Source organism: Mchenga conophoros, linkage group LG20 (assembly GCF_057382185.1).
Source record: "Mchenga conophoros isolate Kocher_MC1m ecotype Shallow Benthic linkage group LG20, M_conophoros_male_GT1.1, whole genome shotgun sequence".
NCBI lineage: Eukaryota > Metazoa > Chordata > Actinopteri > Cichliformes > Cichlidae > Mchenga > Mchenga conophoros.
In genome coordinates this window covers 1,626,538-1,649,270 of record NC_140545.1, presented here as the reverse complement: position 1 = coordinate 1,649,270, position 22,733 = coordinate 1,626,538, and the positions used below count along the sequence as shown (strand labels likewise).

General features: G+C 41.1%; 1 protein-coding gene across 1 annotated transcript; it reads left to right on the top strand.

Annotated features, from left to right (window-relative positions):
- The first annotated feature begins 2,852 nt into the window (after positions 1 to 2,852).
- On the top strand, positions 2,853 to 22,726 carry LOC146550004 (rho-related GTP-binding protein RhoA-D). The gene is made up of 5 exons (XM_085260486.1): positions 2,853 to 3,004; positions 17,006 to 17,161; positions 19,664 to 19,784; positions 20,795 to 20,925; positions 21,042 to 22,726. The coding sequence occupies exons 2-5, from the start codon at positions 17,006 to 17,008 to the stop codon at positions 21,213 to 21,215; spliced, it is 582 nt and encodes a 193-aa protein (XP_085116612.1). The 5' UTR covers positions 2,853 to 3,004; the 3' UTR covers positions 21,216 to 22,726.
- Positions 22,727 to 22,733: the final 7 nt, after the last annotated feature.

The following is a 22,733-nucleotide window of genomic DNA, read 5'->3' as shown; positions in this document are numbered from 1 at the left end:
TAAGATTACCATTAAGTGTCTGACACACTCTGGGATCATTGCTCAGAATGTCCTTTAATGTAATTGTTTTTACTTTTTTCTGTATTTTGGTCAGACTCAGCAGTGGCATTAAATCCTAGAAACACCAATTATAATCCATACCACTGAACAGTGATTATTTCGGGTCCATAACAACAACGAATACTCAATATTTATTTTATTGCAGCCAGCAGACCCTGCCGGTGTTTAGAGAACAGAGTTTTTATAGCCTTGTTGTTAATGTTGACATGTTTTATTTGAGTTGCTGCTAGTTCTTTTTTCTCTCTTTCTTTTCCTTTTTTTGTTTTTTTGCTGTCACATTTAAAAAATGAAGAAGTGCTTCTAGATGCAGACGTCAAAATTCTGTCACGCCTCTGAAGCTTGTCGATGTTGTGACTTTGGCTCTCAGTTGTTAAATGGAGGGTCAGCTATCACGATTAATCCAAAGAAATATGCCTCATGATCTACTGCAAACTATAAAGCTTCTTTCTGTTTTATGGAGCAGTTCATAGTCTGGCAGGGGTATAAAGGTATTTTAAATGTCCAAACTGAGCTCTGTCAAAGCGAATTAACAACACGAACTCACACTAAATAAAAGATCTGAGCAAATTTAGTCACCAGTCAAATGACTTGACTTTAAGTTTTAAAACTGCAAATCTTTGATTCCTTTAGATCCTACCAGACTTTGGGTGTGCCTATTCAAAAAAAAAAAAAAGGGGGGGGGGGGGGTGTGTGCTCTCAGCACTAGACTGCTGCGTCCAAAGCACCATCATCTCAAAAGACATTACGCTACAAGATGAACCATTTAGCATGGGTCATAATAGCAGTTTGTGGAGAAACAGCTGGAGGCAAACATGTAAATCTGTTTGCAGCTTTCCTTTTACAAACTGTGGCTCCATCTCAAATACTCATCTTCCTCATGTAATCACACATCAGCCAGCAGCAGCTCCCCTTCCGGACAACCTACAGAAATAGCATCAGTACTCTGTGGCACGGGGAGGTGCCAATGTGTACCGTTATATTTGAAACTACAGTATGTGGGTATTACCATGGAAACTGCAGAGAGCTGTCCAGATTACATACTGCATCTTGTTGAGGCTTGTGGTTCCAACGTTTCAACAACTAAGACTTTGTTTTTTACACTAATGCACCAGAAATTTGCTTCCAGCTATTTCTCTTTGGGTACCATTAAACTCCCTAATGTGACTTTTAAAGAACTGTTATGATATGATTGTGAGTGCTCATAATAGGCTATTGTGGCTTAATAATGCTCATACTGTAGGTGAAATGTTCACCCTACCCCGGAGCTCGTGCTGTGTTTTCACAGCGTACTGCACCCTGGGGTGAATGAACTTGCGAGGGAATGGCATGTTAAAAAGCTTAAATCCCTCTTGTGTGATTTCCTGTTGCACTGTGGGAGAAAATAACTTGGGTCAAAGTCCATTTTCTTAGACTGCACCAGAGGGGACAGAATAATAATGACAGCAGATTAAAATGAAGACTTAATATATCCATAAAAAACAAACGAGAAAACAAAATCTTTACATAAATGATGTCATTATTCTTTAACCGTAAAGGGGAGGGCCAATTTAACGGTTAAATCCGGTCAGCCAATAGCGTGCAGGCGGTGGCACCCGAAAACACTGTGCGATGTTTAAGTGCAGTTAGACTTTTTTAAGCTCAGCATTGGGAGAAGAATGCAGTGTCTCACTCTCTGCCGAAAGTGTCTTATTTTCGCCAAAGGGATGCAAGAGTTTTTGTTTTTGTTTTGTTTTTTGCAGTAAGGTAAAGTGATGAGAACCACTAATACAGCTTGCATCACTGCTTGTTCACATCTGAAAATAGGGGCAGCCACATTGAGTATTATGTTGCATGGAGTATACGTTGACACATTGTATAAGATTTGGCTTTTGCCTGCATTGCCAAATGGTGTAGTTTGTAAATTTATAAGAATTTTATATTGCATCTTCATTCCAGTGCAAAAATTGCAAACATTTTAGAATCTCTGATGTGAGAATTTCATGCTGTTCTTTACCATCTACTAAATAAAAGAAGAAACAATGGAAATGGCATTTCTACTGTCTTACACACAGCACTGTGGAAAGCTGTTTCCACCAGAAGCGTTCCTGTTTGTTTGTTTGTTTGTTTGTTTGTTTGTTTGTCTGTCAATCAATCAATCAATCAGTCAATCAATCAAGGCTTTATTCGCCACGTGCAGGTTGCCCTGCAGTGAAATAGAATCCCCCCCGACTTTACACACACACAACACAGACATCACATGGGGATACAGGTCGGAGATCGGTAGCTTTACAGAAAAAACACTGAAATATACACTACAATGGGAAAGTTCAAGAGGAAAAAAAGAGACCTCTGCTTATGCTGGGCTCCTGGGAGGACAGCATGAGGACAGGAAACATTCGCGCTACCATTCCAGCGCGGGCTCAGACCCGCCGAGTTCCCAGGAGGGAACAAGCATCGAAGGCGTTTGGAAAGGGAGGGGGGATGAGTGTGTGCATATCAGTGTATATGTATGTGTGTGCGTGTTTGTTTGTTTGTTTGTTTTGCCACCCATAAGTCAAAATTTCAAGTCATTAATTCAAAGTTTCTACCTTATACCTCCAAATTTCAATTTGCTCTTCCCATTCGTCTTATTTTCTCAGAACCTTGAGTTAGACAGTCGATTTTGTGACAAATTTGTGATAATTATACATAATTATGATAGTTATAGCTTGCTTTTGTTTTTCAAGTGGCGAAAACAAGCTTGTTGACAAAATAGCAGGTAGTCGAAACACTCCTGAACCTGAAACCAAAAGAACTTTGAGTCTCCGAGCGGTCTTTGAATGCACCTGAGAGGGAGGGTCTAGTCAGTTATCTGTAGGCTGCTTCTCGGCCGTTCACTCTGATTACGGCTCCTCAGGAAAAAGGGCGACCACAGGAGGGGAAACACGGAGCTCTTCGCTACTTTGAGAGGATACGTCTGAGAGAGGTAAGGAAATAAATGCTTCTATACTTACGCTTACTCGGCTGGAGCTCCGAGAGCCGTGTAGAGTGAATAAAGCGCTTGAGACTAAAAGGAAAAGTAGTTAAGAAGCACCGCTTCGAGTGGAGAGATAACCTTAGTCATTTAAGATTCCAGCAGCACCTCGGTGAGTTGAAACCTGTTACTTGTTTAGAAGTTTTCCAGCAGTCTTTAAGGTTATTATTGTTCGTTTATTCGTATTATTATGTTTAAAATGGGGCAAAGGAGAAGGACACACGGAGGGCACACCTGTTTGTTTTTCTCCAACCATATCCTAAAGAAGATGTTGTTGTTGCCTTTCTACCCACTCGATACTTGCGCAATTGAACTAAATGGACTTTAACTGTGGAGCCTTAGAGCCCGTCTTTAATTGCTGTGAGAAAGTTCTTTCTGTTTGAGAACCTGTTTGTCCAGTAAGCTGGAACAAAATGTTTTTTTGTTTTTTCTTTATTTCTTTTAGGCAGGAATACTCGGAAAGCTCAATTATTCGAATACATGATACCGACTGTGTGGCTTTTAAAAATGTAATTATTAATATTTGGTGACAGAAGTCTGTCCTTTTCACCTGAACTAAAATAAAAAAACCCAAAAGACTACATTCGTCTGTCCCGAGGAAATTCCTCTCTGGCAGTCACCACACCCTTGTTGTGCTGCTCGGCTTCTGTAGCGCAGACCCTCACATCTCAACAGCGACTTGTTCCCTTGTCTTGGCATGTTCACCATAACAAAACTGCACTGCCGGTATTTGGGTCTGCGCCAGAGTCAAATCTGCAAAACTCTGCTATTCTTCAACTCAGCTGCTCCCATCTTTCGAGGCTGACGCGCACACTCAGGATGTTGCACGTGAAGAGTCCTCGAAAACGGGTCTTCTCGGTTTGTCCACTGCGCGCGCGTGTGTGATTGCAACGTCAATATTTTTGTGGAAGAATGATGTAATATATATATATGCATTTTTTTTGTAGCAGAACTGCTGACCCAGCAGGTAGTGGACAGAAGTGAAAGTGTTGCCCAGTGTAACAAGCAAAACAAAATCAGTGCAGGGAAATGTAAAGGAAATCCCCGATCTGAGGTATTAAAGGATGTGGCCGTGTGACGAGATGTAATCCACAGTGTTAGGGCTGAGAAAGTAGGGATATTGTTGTAGACCATGGAGTGGATATACTATTGAATGCACACGGGAAAGAGTACACACACACACACACACACTCTCAGAATCCATACAGATATTATGAAGTTAAAACATAGCATTAATTAATGCATTGCAAGGTTTTCCGATAATGCGCTGGATAAACATGATAACCCAGATTACACATATTTCTTACTGTTTATATTGCATCATTAATCACAGCAAAGATTCCACAAAGAGTTTAAGCAGTGTAAATATAATAACCAGCTACAAAGGCAGTAAAGGCATCCTTAGCGGTATTTTCATTACTGATTAAGCTGAGAGTTATTTTCTTGATTAATCGTTTGGTCTGTAAAATGTTGCATGCAAAGAGCCATGTTGATGCTTATTGTTTTTGCTTGAATGAGGATGATAAATCAAACTTAGCTGCTAATTAATTTTCTGTCGATCGACTGGTTACCCAATCCACTTATTAATCAGAAGCATAGACAGTGTAAAAGAGGGATATCGCTTCTGGGTTTGAGAAGTGCCTTGAACTGTCTTTTTTTTGGGGGGGGGGTTCATAGTGAGCAGGAGAGACTTTCGGTTGTATAGACATCTATGGGAAATAAGTCCTCGGCTCCCTTCACATGTGACCTCAGTTAGCACTTTTCTTATCTTTATGGTCTTGGTTGCTAGTTTCATTTTATACTGAATAAAAAAATGGGTTGGATAATATGGTCGTTATTAGAGTCGCAAGTGAGGATTAGTCGCAAATCATTAGCCAATGAGAAAATTTCCCATTTCCTCCAGTTGCTCATCAGTTTTGTTTACGGCAGAAAAGCTCGACTTGAGGGGGAGTAAAAAACAAATGGACAACTACACGTCCATTAGGCCTTAACTATTACTGGAACAGGCCTTGTTCTGTGTATAGGATTTAAGTTGTCCTAAAATACTCACAGAGGACTGTATTTCCTATAAAAATAAGACGTTGTCTCCAACTGATGGAACTGCCAAAGATCCATTTATTATTTATTTTTTTTAGTATGTGACCTTTTCTCGTCTTTTTCCAGTATTGAGGCCAGACAGACAGCTGAATAGCTTTGTAGGTCATGAAAGCTTTCATGAAAGACTAATGTGGATCAAAAGCTGCATGTATGCCTTTATAGCCAGAGGTCCTTTCACCCTGGTGTTTGCACCTCGTTTTGTTCCTCTTGACATTTGACTGACCCGCTCTGCTGTATTTTTACTTTTCAACGATTGATTGCGGCCACCTAACCTTTAGGAAGCACACTACTAGCACTCGATAAAAACGTAAAACGCAACGATTTAGGAAGTTGGTGCTAAAAAATGGGAGGGTTTGTTTAGATTTGAGTGCTGAGATTTGATCTTTTTTCCTTTCTATGGGGAGTTCGAAGGTTGTTAAAACCATAGGTGTTTATCAGCTGATGTGCTTATAGATCTTCAAAGTATTAGAATGGACCACCTTCCAATAGTAGCGATTTCCAAGAAAGCCAGTCTTCCTGGAAACGGATCAAACTGGAGCTTGTTTTACACGCTGATGAAGCACACATGTTTTTCAGTTTTCTAGTCATTTGTCTGCAATCGACAAGCATGGCTGCATGGAAGATTGCATCCGTTGGATGTGGGGTGTACCACACATGGGCAGCATGCAGACAAAAAAAGAGAAAAAAAAAGTCTGGGAGTGTTTCCTGTTTGGATCTTGGGGTTTGAGGTTTCAGGAAGCCTTAAAAGGATAATGTAAACATTTTTTTTTCTCCTGACAGACTTCAGAAGTACTGCTCTCTCAGACTCTTGTAGCCTGTTCCATGTTGAGTCAAGATTCCCTTTGGGAAATTGCTTGGATCGACACTGTATTTGCTCCAGCAGAACGTTTGGCTGCTCTTTGGTAAATGCTTTCAGTTGGTGTCACCAGTTATCAGTTCTGATTTCTGCTGGTTTTTCCCCGTCTTTTGTAGTACTGACTGCATTAAAAAAGCCATTTTAAAGAAGTCCTCTTTACACTGCATTGCCAAAAAAATATGGACTAATCTTGAAAATCAATAATGAACATAATTGTTCTTTGCAACCCTCCGTTTATATTCTTTCAATCCTAATAGTTGTGCAATTGGCGCTTCAGTTTTTAGCCTAATTGGACTGCAGCTATTAACTGGATACATCTTTTCAGACAGTGTAAAAACATGTTTTTGATTATTCTTGTCAGCATCTAAAGATCATGCCTTTGTAGTTGGTTTGTAGTTCTTTTCGCCTTCAATTACTTCCAACTGTTGATGGCTAAACCTAATAAGATTTGATGAGCTATTTCAGAGGATTCAGTGCTACATTCGATAAAATGCACTCGCTTCTCACACAGCTTCACAGGCTGACAGGACAGATGAGAGACACAGTTGGAGGATTGACTCCATACAGGCAGTGCACATGTGTGTCAGCTTTCGTTTTCAGATTTCATTTGTGCTGCGTGTGTGAATCAGAAAGAAGCAGGGATGCGGCGCCCTAAGGATATGCAACATTAGCTCCCTGATGGTGACATCACACTGCAACACAGAGGGAGAACGCGAGGGATGAGATGAGGGCTGATTGAGAACAAGAGCCTGGAGGAGGATGGGTAGAAAAGAGGAGCTAAAAGAGCAAACAGAGTTAGGAACAGGGTGCAATCAAGTCGGCTCCTTCACCACGCCGAGCTGAGGTGGTGCGTGTCTGTGCATATGCACACTTTATAATCTTGGAAAGCGAAAATGCATTCCTCATTTCTATCCAAGTCCTGATTAGCTATTTTCCCAAGACAGCCCATGACTAATTCAAAGATTTGTTTATTTTATACTCATGGAATATTAATCAAAGGCCTCGTTGCTGCACTTTAATGCTTTTAAGTTTCTCCATATCGTTTGCTGCTGCAGCAACTCGTGTTCTAGTTTTGACCACAGTGCTTCGCTTTCCTCCCTCCAGCTTTCTGACTTTTGTTTGTACTGCAACCAAGAGGCGGGTGAAGGGATGATTCTGTGTGAGATTTCTCTCTTTCGTCCTCTGCTCTCAGCCGAGTTGTGTGCACGGTGATAAATTGGGTTGGGTGAGTCTCAATGGCTCTGTCCTATTTTGGGCTCCAGCTAGGTTCTCTGACTTTAGCTCCTTCCCTGGCCTGGATCTTGAGCAGTCACTTCTGCTCTTAAGTTTGATTCAACCTTGAAAATGTTAGCTTGGCTGACCAGTATATTAGGATATACTCTAGAGATAAACATCTAAGTAGCTTGGAAGGAAAGTGACTCAACGTGAAGACATTTTACCTCTAATACAAGATGCTCCTTCAGTTCAGAACTGAGAGGGGAAAATGTCTTTACAAAACTTAAAGAAGTCCAGTCAGTTTCTTTCCTAGCTCTTACTACCATGACCTGGATGACTGACGAACTACATGGACTCGAGGGATAAAAGTTCTGGGGCTGCCTTCACATTTTACCAAGAGGAAGTACTCATCCTGGAAACCCGTGCCATAAAGTGGCACATGTTTTTGTGCTGATGTTAAGAATGGTTTAGATGGTCTGCCCCTTCACGGCTGAGTTGCTGTTGTTCCTTAACACTTCCACTTTGCAATAAAATCACTCGCAGTCGATCGTGGAATATCAAGGTGGGAAGAATTTTCACAATCTGAGTTGTTGAAACAGTGGCATCCTGTTAAACCACTCAAATTTAGTGAGCTCATTATAATGATGTGTTCTTGCAGATTGCATGGCTAGGTGCTTGGTGAATGTGAATGTTGGGTATTACAGGTGGGTTTGTTTTAACAAAGCAATTCATCAAAGCAGATTAATGAAAAAAGAAAATATCCAGTCTGAAATTGCCAGTTGTGATACTGAAAGTGCTTTTAAGACACAGTTCAAAATATCAGCTGTATTTAGACTACCAATAATTTAGACTTTGTTTGTTAGTGCTTTGGTTTATAATCAGTATTTGATTGATAGATTAGTTGATTGGCAAAAAATAATGTAAATGTTTTTTAATGAGGAAATTTAAGAAAAATGCTGATCAGCGTTATGCATGGCCCCACTTAGGGATTGGTAATTAATCGACTTTCATTTTCGAGTTGTTGTTTATGAGAACAGGTTAATTGACTTAATTATTATGGTAAATGGCCTGTATTTGTATAGCGCTTTACACAACCAGTCATCCACACATTCACACACAGGTGATGGCAGCTACATTGTAGCCACAGCCACCCTGGGGCGCACTGACAGAGGCGAGGCTGCCGGACACTGGCGCCACCGGGCCCTCTGACCACCACCAGTAGGCAACGGGTGAAGTGTCTTTCCCTAGGACACAACGACCGAGACTGTCCAAGCCGGGACTCGAACCGGCAACCTTCCGATTACAAGACAAACTCCCAACTCTTGAGCCACAATCGCCTGGTTTTGGAATGTAGCTGTAGTTTTGTGATGTGCTTTGAATCCTGTTTGTACTTTTCCTTAATCTGTGATTTATAGTACCAAAAATGTTGTTTGTTTGCATATGGGTTTCCACAAAGACAGTGCACAGAAAGATGACTATGCAACTTCACCAGGAATGGGAGAAGCACAAAAACCCTATTAAAGATTAAAAATATATTTAAAAATGTAAAAAATAAAATGATGATAATAATAATAATAATAATAATAATAATAATAATAATACAGCTTGAAAAAATGTAGACAGTGGCTGCAGCAGACACTTCTGATTGTTTTTAACTCTTCGTAATGTTATAACGTCACACTTCTCGACAGCTAGTTGACAATCCAATGGCAGCATAAACAGGAGTAGCCACAGACTGGTTGTACCTAGAGCTGGGCGATAGAACGATAACGATATGTATCGCGATATAACTTTTACTCGATAGAGAAATTAAGCTATCGCGATAGACTTCGCCGCTCTTGTCCTCTTTAAAAAAAAAAAAAAAAAAAAAAAAAAAAAAAAGGTCAGCCAATCCAAATTAAGTAGCGCAGAGCCGAACCAATCACAGCCGCAGCGTCACGTCGCGTGACTTGTTACGTACAGCACAAGTGCCAAGCCACACGTGTGTTTGTTTGGGAAGCAGCCAGCGGGTAATGGAGGAAATGAGTGTGCTGACTAGAAAAATCAACCGAGCGTGACCGAAGAGAAAACAGATGATGGTTCCAATGCCGGAGAGATTGTCGAACGGAAGAGCCATAGAAGTTCCGTAGTGTGAAGGTATTTCGGCTATTTCAAGTCTGACAAAAAACAGAGTAGCGTGCACTGTAAATGTGCCGAAAGCAAGTCTGGAAATACAATAAACTGGTGCATGCGTCACACTGTGCGCCACGTTATTGTTTCGGTGAAATGAATTTCTACAATACTGTTACTGTTAAGTCTACTCTCTGCAGTGTTTAAATGCTTACATATACACACAGTTACTGTCCCTCCACACTTACGACTCGGTTCTGCTTCTATGCCCCAGCTTTGTTTACTTTTTCCCACCGAGGCTTCTAGACTTCTGATTGGCCAACATTTCTGCACGGTTAGGAATCTAGCGCCACCTGCTGCTTTGGCATGTTCATAGCAGCGTTTTCCTTCATTTCTGCCTTTATGTGTGGACGGGATTATTTTTCAAAACGAAAACGGAAAATCTCCGTTTTCAAAAATACCCGTGTACGTGTGGACGTAGCCTCAGTCTCTGACTGGAAGCGCTAATTCGTCATTCGGCTTTTGTCAGACTGAAGTAACTGTTAAAACTGTTTGAAAAGCTCAGCTATACAACAAGGAGAGATTGAGAATTTCCTTTTAGTTCTCAGTTTATTTGATATTGACAAAAGTTAGTCAGTTTTGTCTGTTCTTCTGTAAAACAAACTAAGATTTATTTTTAGAATTAATATTTTGTTTCTAAGTGGAATTGACAATTTAGTCTGTTTCGTTTGTTCTATTTTGAAACTTAAACGCTTTAGCGGCTGCCTTTTGTGTAGTTTGCAATATTTGCCTTTATTTATCTGAAAAAGTCTCATGTTCCTTAAGTACATCTACCCTGTTGAACTTATTATGGGAAATAAATATTTAAATAAAAACAAGCTGCTGATTATTTCACATTTTACTTGTGAGCAACGGCACATTTAAATCTTACAAATATAGTTATTTGGCTTATATCGTGATAGATATCGTTATCGCCTGAAATGAAAAAAACATATCGTGATATGAAAAAATCTCATATCGCCCAGCTCTAGTTGTACCACATACTTTGTACACTGTCTCCATCGATGGCATACACTCCCTGCAGGTAGACGGATAGTCCCCGATCGCTTTCGCACTGAAACTTAGTTTTGCTGTCTCTGTCATTTTTTACTTCAGCTCACATTAATTTCATGTTTACATTTCAGACATCACACAATTAATTAATCAACCAATTAATCAAGAAAGTAATCCTCAGATTGACTTGAAAAACATCAATGATCCTAGAAAATGTTTGTTTGTTTTCTGGCAGACAGAAAGTTAGCGATGCTGTAGAGGGATGTTGTGTGTTCAGAAGAAAAGGGTGAGGGGTGTTGAAAGTAGGTGAGAGATTCCTCATGGCTTATGTATTCCCACATTTTTACACAGTCAGACAGGGCTGTGTGTGAGCGCTTAGTGACCCGACATTAATCATCGCATGGAATGCACTTTGCAGCTTTGGCCAACCACTGTGTCAGATTGTGAACTGCTAATACCCAGTTAATATTTTTCTTTAACAGCTGTTTGTTCATACATCACCTGGAAGTGTACAGTCAGTTTACAGCTAGCACGGGTGCGCTGTGCTGCTTCCCATGGAAAAGGAAAATATGGGAGATGAATCTGGTCACACGGAGGACTTGCTGACGAGTAAAATGATGATTTTATGATCAACTAATTCTATATTTTTTCCCACCTTTGGTCAGATGCTGGTAGTCTCTTTAAGTGAAGATGAGAGATTGAGTATCGTCTCCCTACCTCTGAACAACAGGAAGTTCAGACACTCAGATAATTTAAATTTTTCTGTTTGCACTCAGAACAAGTATGTTTCTGCCCTTTTCCTGCTTCTGCGTCAGACCTGATGGAAAATGGGATTGTTGGTACAGATCTTCAGTCATATTCTCAGATTTGTCCTGAATCACCCCGGTTTTGCCTGTTTGGGCCTGTGTACTCTCTGGGTCTTCAGTCTGAGCTGTGATCTAGTATTTTGGAAGACATCCGGCAGGCGACACGACTAACAGGAATGTACAAGGCACGATAATCCCTGTGGCATGTTTCTGAGGGGGAGGTGAACGTGTGCATTCCTCACGTCCTCTGCTTGAGGTATTGGTGACACATTAAATGTGATTAATGTATTTTATCTTCAACAGTTTAACTGTCAAGATAACTGCTGTATAGCTTAAACTGTGCAGCCCACATCTCTAAACTTCAGACCTAACGAAGCCTGAAATATAAAACTTATAAGAAGCAGAACTGCTGTCTCCGGGTGACTTTTTCCTCAGTATGTTGTCTATACGAACTTGCTGTTGTATTATTAAGTTAACATACATATTCAAACTTGGAGATATTATTTTTCTGTTGCGCCCACACTGGGCATCTCCTCTAGAGATGCCCAGCAGAGGACGAGGATGGAGAGTGGGGGTGGGGTTGCATAAGTCGGAAGAGTTTATTGAAGTAGAGATGCAAACGCTGCCGCAGTTTTACAAAAGAAACCTTTATGTAACAGCACCAGTCTATGTCGATATAACTGATATTGTCTTAGACTTTACTCTTTCAAAAATCCATTGTAAGAATGCATGCTGACGTGTCATCCAGCACTAATCACTGTCCAGTAAAGTTAAAGCCCTTCGTTGTTTTTTGGCTACATTGGCAGAGTGAATGAATTTGCTCAAATGAATCAGAAGCTGCATATACACGGGTGATGAGCATTACATGGACATTAAAGTGGTTTATGATGATTTTTGTAATGTGTTTTGTAGAACACAGAAATGTTCGTTGTGGCAAGAATAAAATATCGATGTTCAAATAGTCGTCATTTAAAAGTCGAAGCTCCTCTGGAAACAAAAGCTTTTTTTAAACCCATATCAGCTCTGATGGTGTTGAACTCCGCAGTACCAATTACGCAAAACAGCTGCCTGTTAACAAAAATCAAAATGCAGCTTCACAGTTGCTTCACCCACTCACAGCGCTGTGCTTTTCAACAGCACAGCAGGGTGTTATACAGCAGCTGGCACGCTCGAGACATCAAGAGAAGGAAATTGAAATCCACTGGGCCATCTATGCCTCTTTTCCACTTGCACCTACTCGGCTCTGCTCTACTGTACTCTGTCCTTTTCCATTGCAGTTGAGCACCACATCAATGTGGGTGGGATCATTACAGTAACACGGCCCAAAAAAATCCTGTGATGTCATTTGTATGCAACACAAAACAAACAATGGATGACATGGAGGTGATGGTAACGTCTGCACCTCATCATTGAAGCAGTGTTTGCCTAGTTCCAAAAATGGCAGGTTTGAGACTTGTGAAGGAGTGGTCAATCGGTGGCATGCGGTCTGCTGATGTCTCATTTTCAGCTCGACTCAGCTTAATTGAAACCTGGTCCCAGGTACTACCACCAAATGGAAAACCCCCAAAACAGTGACACTGAGCCAAGCCTGGTAGGTGTTATTGGAAGAGAAGCTGTTTAAAGGTTTGGGTGAGCTGGTCAGAAGATGATTACCATCTTTTGGTGCAGAATGATGAGCTAAATTAATTCCTTCTAAAAGGTTTTTTGCTTTCGCACTGAAAGCTGTGATCAGAAATATCTCTGCTGTCTTTCAGAATGCTTGTTTGCCCTCTTGTTTTGTTGGCTGCCACTGTCTTCAGTTCAATAACTTACAACTTTGCATTGCATTATATTTAGTGTTGTCCTCACTGTTTCACGACAAATAATCTAGCTTTGTAGATTTGGAGCCATTTGGAAGTTGTTGTAATAGATTTATTGATGAGATTCATGCAGTTCATTAAATAATTGAGATTGTGAGCCAAATAAAATAATATAAAACATTAAATCACCCTCCTCTGCTGTACATGATAGCAAATCAAATGAGGTACTATGTGTAGGGTTGTTTGAGTGCCTTGAGTTTGTGATTAGAGGTCAGTCCATACGTCACGAAGAGGAAGATTGTTTTAAATATATTTATTTTTTAGTCTTAGTCCTTCTCCTGGTGTTTCATGACAATTTTTGTGTTTTGTTTTTTTTACCCCCACCACCTGAAGTGAACAAGACTGGCTAATGTGTTACCCCTGCAGATATGAGTCACAACCTGCCAGCGAGGAGAAACGAGGGAGAAAACGGCATCTGTGCTGCTTGTGTGGGAAATGAGAACTTTGTCCTTTGCTACTCCACGCAGGGCAAATATTATGCAAGAACCGCTCGTTCATCCTAAGACACGTGCGAACACGCACGTTGATATGACCTGTTTGAGGCTCGTGTGCTTAGGCCGTCGCTGCATGTGCGCTATGGCTCATCACTCAGGATATGTTGTCATTCTTCTTCAGCTCGGCCTTTGTCTCTGTGCTTGTTCAGCAGTGATCGTAGTACCACAGAGCTTGCTACAGTGCAGTTATTCACAAGTGCATTTCGACATACACTGGTCACATGTTTTGTAAACGTGATATATGAAGAGCGCCTTGACTGGAATTTTCTCAAATATGACCGTAAAGTTTACTTGCACCCAAAGCTTAACAGTTGATGTTTGTGTTTAAGGTGCAAGGCCACTGTGACATCACATGGATCCCATTCTTGTAACTGTGACACACCCAAGGCACGCTTACTGATTTTTGAACATGGCCTAACATGTCACAATAAAACTGTAGGAGGTTGAGGGTGGGATTTCTTGCAATTGCTTTTTATGAGGTTAATGTTGTGGTTTTATATCATTGTAGTTTGTTAAGTGTTTTAAATGCAGCCACGTGTACATTCAAAGCTACAAGCAGCACAACAAGTAACCTAACATGCTTAACTATGGGAGGCCTTTGTGCAGTGATCAGCATGGACAATGTTACTACTGTAATACAAAATGGTTGTTTGCTCCGTTTCCAGTAAAGCTTATTGAAAATGACCCAGTGGAAGAAACTCGGTGAGGAAGAATGACGGTAAATAACAAAACTGGTGAAGTCCCACAAGCTTCACTTCTTCCTCTCCAGTTGCTCTCATGTTGTTCTTACCAGGAAGTCACTTAAAGGAGTCTAAAAGATAAACGAGAAAGATGATTGATAATAGCAGAGGCAATGCTTGGTGGTTATTTAAATGTGTAAGGATGACATAAATCACTTTTTAGGGTGAGATGAATTGATCAGAGTTCCTTTTCTTACCTCCTGAAAGAAGCCTCGGTTCACTACTTATCTCTGAGAAGACTCCTCCTGTGGTCAATCTGGTTATTAGTGTTTACTTACTGTTGTATTAGTTCATTGATTTGCTTTTGATCTTGCATAATACATGAGAAAAAATGCAGATCTTATATGTGTGAATATTTTATAACCGTGTATGGTATGAATATTGTATGAAGGTTTTAAGTGAATTGTTTCTATCCGCAATCTAAGGGTAATGGAACACACCGGTATGTAACTCTTATTTAGGGAACGAGCGCTCGTAGTGCCTGCTCCTGTCCTTGTCCTGGCACAGTATGCACACACAGACACATTAATGCAAAGTAAAGGGGCCATTATCCCCAGTAAGCACCATTTGCTGCCACTGTCACAGTGGGGAGCCTGCTCTGAGTGCCACGATCATCAATATGCCGCATTATTTTATCACAGCACAAACTCTGCAGGACTAGCCCCATTTTGTGAAGCTTTCTGGGGCTGCGCTGTAGCTCCAAGTCACGTGTGCATGTGTTTCTGGATGAGTTTGTGTGTCTTCCCTCTGGCAGTGACAGTATGATGTATGGGGGAGCAGCAGCCTGCTATCAGAGAGAACAGGTGGCTCTCTCAAGAGACAAACTGACAACACACTGTCCTGATTTAATGTGTAGGAGAAAAAAGAAGACGGAACGATCGTCTTTATTCTCGTGGTAAAAATTAGTAGCTGTTATTCCCACGAGGGGAGGAGAATGACTGAGGCCCACAACATGATGGAGGCTTGTTCAGGGTCAGTGGTTCATTGTAAGTAGGCTTTCAGAAGCTACTAGAAAATATTAGCTTCAGCTTTTATGAAGGTTTAGAGTCCACGGCGACACGGCGCTCCACCCACAGAACATTTTTAAGGAAACAACTTTTTTTATCTTTATTATTCTATTTTCAATGATATGAGTATTTGATAGGACTTTTGATTAGTGGTGATGAGTCACTGGCTTTTCCACTCAGGCTTTTCCTGGTGGCACTCATGTGAAAGATAATGAGAGGTGTGGCATTTAAGTCTGTGGAAACATCCTGCAACAGGAAGATGGCGGTAAAAGTAAAGAACTTCAACGGAAAGTAATTTGCAGAAATAATCAGCAGAGTATTAATTAACACTCCCAGACGCACACAAACACACACACTCTTGTCGTTAAGCTTTAAAAACCCAGAGGCATTTCAAGATGGCTGCCAAGCGCCCAGACCTGTTTCACAAAGGACTGGGGCGTCATGCCTCTGATACTGGGATGCTGGCATGCCATGTGAAAGCACGCACTGTAGTGGCGTTATGCTGTTTTTGTTTGGTATGAATGAGCAAAGGCAACATAAACGGGTCTTTTTAGCCACACAGACCACCATTTCTGTCTGAAAGAGGCTTAAACGTGTGCTCAGGTGTATTTGTGCTTATTAATCACCACGAGTTTTCATTTCTACCTGTGTGTGCCGTATCCCTCGTTTGGTCATTTGGGAGTAGAGGAAACGAGCCCAGAGATATTCTCACCTTTCAAGTAGCAAAACAGTTGTTTAACAAAACTTCCACCGAGTCCAAAGGTCATCCTGTCAGTTTGGCCTCCTGAGGGAAATGTCTGACTCGTTACTGCTAAACTGTGTTCACCAGGTACTATAAATTATATTTGGTGTCGAGTAAGTCGAATTCATTCAATTTTTACCAGCAAAAAATAAAATAAATAAATAAACAAATCGTGCTGCAGGTCATAAAACAGAAACAATCAGCAGATCTGGTTTTTTATTGGTTCATCATCTCAAGTGACTACTTTAAATAATTGGGAGATATTACTACATCTTTCATCAGTTATTACTTAAAGTGTGTGTGTGTGTGTGTGTGTGTGTGTGTGTGTGTGTGTGTGTGTGTGTGTGTGTGTGTGTGTGTGAGTGAGTGTGAGAGAGTGATTGAAGAGGTTTTGATCCTAATCTTGGTCCAGGTAGTTTGAGGCTGGTGGAAGCTGAAGCTGCTGGCAGGCAGCCAGTGTGTTGTCCCATCTCCGGCTGCCTTCCCTCCATTATTGTCAGCCCGTGGGAGATGGCTATTGATCTCTGTGTGTGTGTCCCCCTCTTGGTCTCTGACTAGCCACATTTCACTCAAATCTATGCCTTTCAGGGATATGAGAGAAGAGAAATGTGTGCAGCATCGAGGTGTCAGACCAAACCAGTGTGAGCTGTATATCACTTGGCCACAGGGATGTAGAAGTGACATGTTAAAGATCATTATGATTGTGGCACAGAGGTCATGAGTGTACAGCAGCATGTAGAGCGCAGGCGATGCAGGCAAGCTGGCGTCAGTATTTTGTGCTGTACTGTACTCTTTACAACTCTTTATATAAATCCATCTGAGATCACATCCCTGCACATCTGTTCTCCTTTACCTTTGTGTTTGGTGATTTGTGAGACAGTCTGTGGCTCCCTTCCCTGTTTGAAAGCACTTGATTCTCACCAGTTCACTAATCATCACAAACATGTTTACTAATCAAACTGTTGTGTTTTGTAGATGGCTGCAATCAGAAAGAAGCTGGTGATAGTTGGGGATGGTGCGTGTGGGAAAACCTGCCTGCTTATTGTCTTCAGTAAGGACCAGTTCCCAGAGGTCTACGTCCCCACTGTGTTTGAGAACTACATCGCTGACATTGAAGTTGATACCAAACAGGTACGTTGTAGAATATATATGTACTGGAAGTGCTGGGTATACAAGTCTGGCCCAAGTCTTCAGTCAGAAAGACTGCTGCAGTCCAGGAGTCTAGTTCACCGTCTTTAATGAAGCTTCACAGAAGAACTGGTTACAGCAGGGCTTGCCAGGATAAATCCAACTGTGATGCAGCCAGATATGCACTTCTAATTGTGGCAGATGCAGTATAGGTGACTATAAGCATGGTTGTCTGGAAACAGAAACAGGTAATACTATAATTAGCAGGGTCAAAGATAACTAAGCAACAATCAGAACACATCATCTACTCAGACACAGCAATATTTTACAATGTCCACTAGGGGTCGCCGTAAGACCAGAAGTTAGCTAAATAGCGCAAATCTTCCCAGTTGCTAGTACTAAGGCACAAATGTGGCAAGCTAACAGCAGCTAAACTAAACAATAAACAACAGAAAAATCCTTTAACCGCGGGATGTAATCATTGGAGGAGATTCTGGCCACTGGTATTAACTTAGTGCAAATTAATTAAATAATTAAATAAACCTACTAACGTGATATCTGTGTACCGGGGCATAACTTTAGCTTTAACATGCACAAACAACTATAACTATTTTCATACCAGTTAACCTGTCAAAAGTAATAACACTTACAGTTTCATTGACGCACACGGAATCGCACAAACTGCGGGGAATTTGCACATACGTCGTATTTGAAATATCAGTTTTCAGTTTGAAGACTATGAATAATTTAAACTATTGAAATAGAAGTAATAGTTTGACCTTTGTGTATTTGTAACAACTTCACTTAAAGAGGTTCGAGTTTCCATTTGACATTTATTTTTTGTTTGGAAAAGTAATAAAAGCTTCTTCCTTTTTTGTTTTTTGACTCAGTGGCTCTCAGCCATTTATTTGTGATTCTTACAAAACATCAGCATCTATTTGGAGCTCCTTGTCACTGTTTAAGACATTTGTTAGGTTTTAGTATTTCCCCTCCAAGTTTCTCCTGTGGTGCCATTTAAACAGTAGTTAGGTTGTTTCTGAAAAGTAGAACAAATAAGAGTCCAAAAAAACGAGTTTGCAGATTGTTTATCGTGTGCTTTGGGTACTAATGTTCTCTGTGAACCTTCAGTTATTAAATGAAGAAAATGAAAGTATAAGGATATACTTTTGTAATAAAGGAGCAAAGACTGACTACACTGTGTATGTATTGATAATATTAATAGGAGACATTTTATATTAGAGGTATTACTCCTACTCTCACTACTTTTGCTTATATAATATTTACACAAGTGCAGAATCTAAGAGCAAATTTGAGCTGTTTCTTGGAACAGGCAGGTTTATGTGACACTCTTTGACTCTGTTGATTGTGGACCACATCCCATCAAGATTGACGGCAATAAGTGCCTGCTCTGAGAGAATATTTGTGCTATTTCATTGTTATAAAGCTGCAGATCTCCAGCTAGCAACAGGAAATGGATCAGTGCCACCTTCCTGTGCAAGGTCGGGACCCCTCTCCTAATACATCATGACTAATGTCCCGTTTCCTGTTCCTTTTTCCTGTGCTGTAAAATTGGGGATCAGCTGGTTTTTACTTCAGTAGGTTGAATGTGATGGAAGAATTTAAAATGTAACAACTTTATTTGATGCAGTGAAATATTTTATAACACACTGTTTGACCTTATATTACGTTACAGTTAACATTACTAAGAAAAAAAGATTTCTCTTGGGAACCTGACTCCTGAGAGACATCTACTGGTAATAGAAGCAAAGGGCAGCTGACTGAGGTTCTTCCTGGTGTGAAATAGCTTATTTTACAACAGTTTACGTGTTATATCTCATTAAATATTGAAAATACCCTTCCTGTGGTAGACTGTAAGTGCGGTGTCTGGGCAATCTTGGTAAGAAGCTTGTGAGCCAACAAGAAACATGTGAGATGTAAGAAAAGCCCAGAAGAATTGTTGAGGTACTGTTGCACTCTGGACTACAATCAAGATGTTCTCCAGCTGTGATTAGTAGTAAAAATACTGCAAATGAAATCAGCAGAAGAATAAAATGCATAAATAATGCAGTTTAATCCTCAGTTTAGTTTTGACTTTAAAAAAGCCATAATTTCCTCATGAAGTGACATTTCTAGGCTTGTGTGTACTAAACATTCCTATGTAGTTCCTTGTGGTTGCATTGTAACTAGAGCTACAGCTCATGCTGACCTCTCGCAAATGATTTTTGCAAGCGTTTTCTTTTATCTGGAGCAAGCGAGGCGCTGAGGGATTTCTAACAGCTTGATTAACAGCTGAGATCCTGTGGGAACCACCTCCACCTCTGCAGACTTGCTGTTTAGGCCCGATAGTGGAGGATTGAGTTGTTCTCAGTTATGTTCCTCCCTCTGTCCAATGGGATTTATTTTGTTGTCTGTAATCTGTTTTTGTATTTTAATGCTAGCAAGTGTGTGCTCTGTGTTGGAGCTGCTTGCTTCATATGTTTTGTTCTTTGTCTTCCTCTCTCTCAGGTGGAGTTGGCATTGTGGGATACAGCAGGTCAGGAAGACTATGACAGATTGAGGCCTCTCTCCTACCCTGACACAGACGTAATCCTCATGTGTTTCTCCATAGACAGTCCTGACAGTTTAGGTAAGGTGGCGGTGAAAGTGTGTTTTAGTTCATTGCTGTGCCCCAGTTAAGATATTTTTCTGAAATCAACAAGCAAAGTCTCCGAGTTCCTGAGACAGTGTTGTATTATTCTTTTGTAAGATTACTTCACAACAAAGGTCACCTGGCAGGGAAATGTTCCAGATTTTATCTGCTCATGGGGCTACATCTTCTTACAAAGGGTTTTCCCACATATTTCATTGGTATCGTAACCTGCTGTTGAAATTCCATCTTCCACTGTCATGGAAAAGTCATGACTTGACTGGTTGAACTGCATTACGATGCATTAATATGTAGGCACACACGAGATTACAGTCGCTCCTCCAATGAACTTTAGGAATGAAGTCTGGGCATCAGCTGACCTTTGTAGCTTTGATTGCTATGGTAGACATGACGGACTGGAGAGGGTTCACCAGGAACATGCAGTTACTATGGATGAGATGCAGGAAACTTTTTGGGCGCAGCTTTTAAATGCAGTTTCCTCTACCACCTCAGCATCTCCTCAAAATCTCAGCAGGGAACTTCTTTTATAGTCCTTAGGTGTTAAGCAAAGCTTAGCAGAGCGTCACGGTCTCTGGGCTTGGTTAGATATGTGGAGCAACCGGTAGTGTGGGATGCTTGTGTTTACTTTTGTTGTGTTGTCAGTCCTTTAACATTGCCATGGCCACAGAGAAGACAAAAGTCACGAAGTACTATAAATGTCTTTTAGAAGAGCGAAAATAAGGGTTGTAACTTAGCATTACAGCCAGTCTTTGCTTTCCTCATCCATGCTTTAGGATATTCCTACTCTAACACAAAATGTAATCTCTGTTCAGAGAGAAATCGCTTGTTTTGCCGACTGTGTGTGACACTAGCTCTCAGTGACCTCTTGGTATTTTTTTTTGGTGCACAGTCACAAGGGAAACTAGTGACTGTCCTTACAGGAGGAAAAAGGTCTGGTGCAAAACTAATGCTCTGATTTTCATATATGGAGTTTTTCTTTATTCTTTTAGAGAACATTCCTGAGAAATGGACACCTGAAGTGAAGCACTTTTGTCCCAATGTCCCAATCATCCTCGTGGGCAACAAGAAGGACCTTAGGAATGATGAACACACACGCAGAGAGCTCGCCAAGATGAAACAGGTCTTGTATTTGGGGGGGTTTTGGTTTTTGTGTTAAAGGAAACACATCCTCTCAGTAGATAAATGTCCACGCACAACCACTGAAATTTTAACTGGCTTTCTATATATGACACCCAGGAACCAGTAAAGCCTGAAGAGGGCAGAGACATGGCCAACCGCATCAGTGCCTTTGGCTACCTGGAGTGTTCAGCCAAGACCAAGGACGGAGTGCGGGACGTGTTTGAGATGGCGACCAGAGCGGCACTGCAGGTGCGCAAGCGTAAGAAGAGGGGTGGCTGCCAGATTCTGTGAACAGCCAGAGTGTTGGCCACAGCACCTGAGGGAGGACTAGCCCCTCCCCGACACACAGAGCAAACCTAGCGAAACCTTAAATCAATGGCTTCCATGGACTTCACAGACGCAGATGTGCCGCCGGCAAATATGAAAGACTGACACACCTGTTTAAAAGCAAAACAAATCAGCCGTCTTTTTTTAAAGCAGCCTCCTCTGCAGCTCACTCTGTTATTGCTTCTTTCCTGTTTGTTCTCTACCAGAACACAAGCTTGTTTGAAGGACCAACCCGCTTACTTTACTTTTATATGTATGTTTGTATTTATGTGCATATACTTTATAAATGTCATGCATTGGGCACTGTGTTATGTTTGTTTACAGAGAAGGGTTTTGTGGACTTTCTCTCACAGCTATGAGCTGCACACAGCTTTACGTCTGCTGTTTTCCTCTGCTTCTCTTCAACCTGTGTGTGCCACTTAGTCTCCTTTTATACATCAGCTTCAGTCCTGATTCCTTTTTTGTCAGACAATTTATTTTAGACCCCGAAAGTTCTATTTCACCAAGTGCTGTGTCAGCAGAGTGCTGTTTTCCACAGCTTTCTCTTCTGACACAAAGGACTAAATTTACAGCCTGTTCACACTTCATTAATCCACTGAAACCTACATAAAGTAATGCAGGAGCGACTGTATGGAGAGGCTTCGGCCCGCACCTCGGTCTCTGTCTTTCTCCATGGCGATGGCTTAAACTGGCACTGCAGACAGTGGTCTATTGTCTTGGACACAATATGTGCAGTCGTGCTCACACTGGCTCTGGCAGACGTCATTACAGCTTCCCCCCGATGAGCCCTGCATCCTGCCTGTACTGTTTGAGGTCCAGTATACAGTCATCTCACAATACTGTGTACTGGACTCACTGTGGATGAATGCACACAATATACAGCCATATTAATATTACATAACATCAGCCTAGTCTGTGTGTAAAAGTAGCTGACAACTAGATTAGCAGCTCAAACATCATTGCGTGGTGTACAGGAGCCCTTAGTCACTGTATGGTCGTTCTTTGAGTTGTGAACAGGCAAAAACCAGAGTAACAGTGATGTCTTTTGGCCCTAAGCTAGAACCGTAAAGATGAAGAGATTTTACACCAATGTGACAAAACTGTAAAACAGAATTTGAATTAAAAAAAAAAAAAACATATTGGGGAATGAAACGCCAGAGTTTACGCATGTGTCTCCTTCAGAGCCAAAATAAAGAAGTACAGGGCAAAGGCTGTATGCACTCCTGCTCAGAAAGAGCCCAGATCAAATTGTTTGTGTATTACATCGTACAAATATTCATCTTGCCACAATAACAAAAGCAGGACGTTCTTCCACTTGGAGTGGGCGTGGGCTAATGTCTGGCCAGTGGCTCGGTCTTAAATGTCACAACGAAATTTGAGAAAAGGTTGATTGAAGCTGCTTTACAAACAGGAGCAGGAAGTTTTGAATGTCTGAAACATGACAAACATGTTAATAAAGTATTTTTGAAATACTACTTTGGT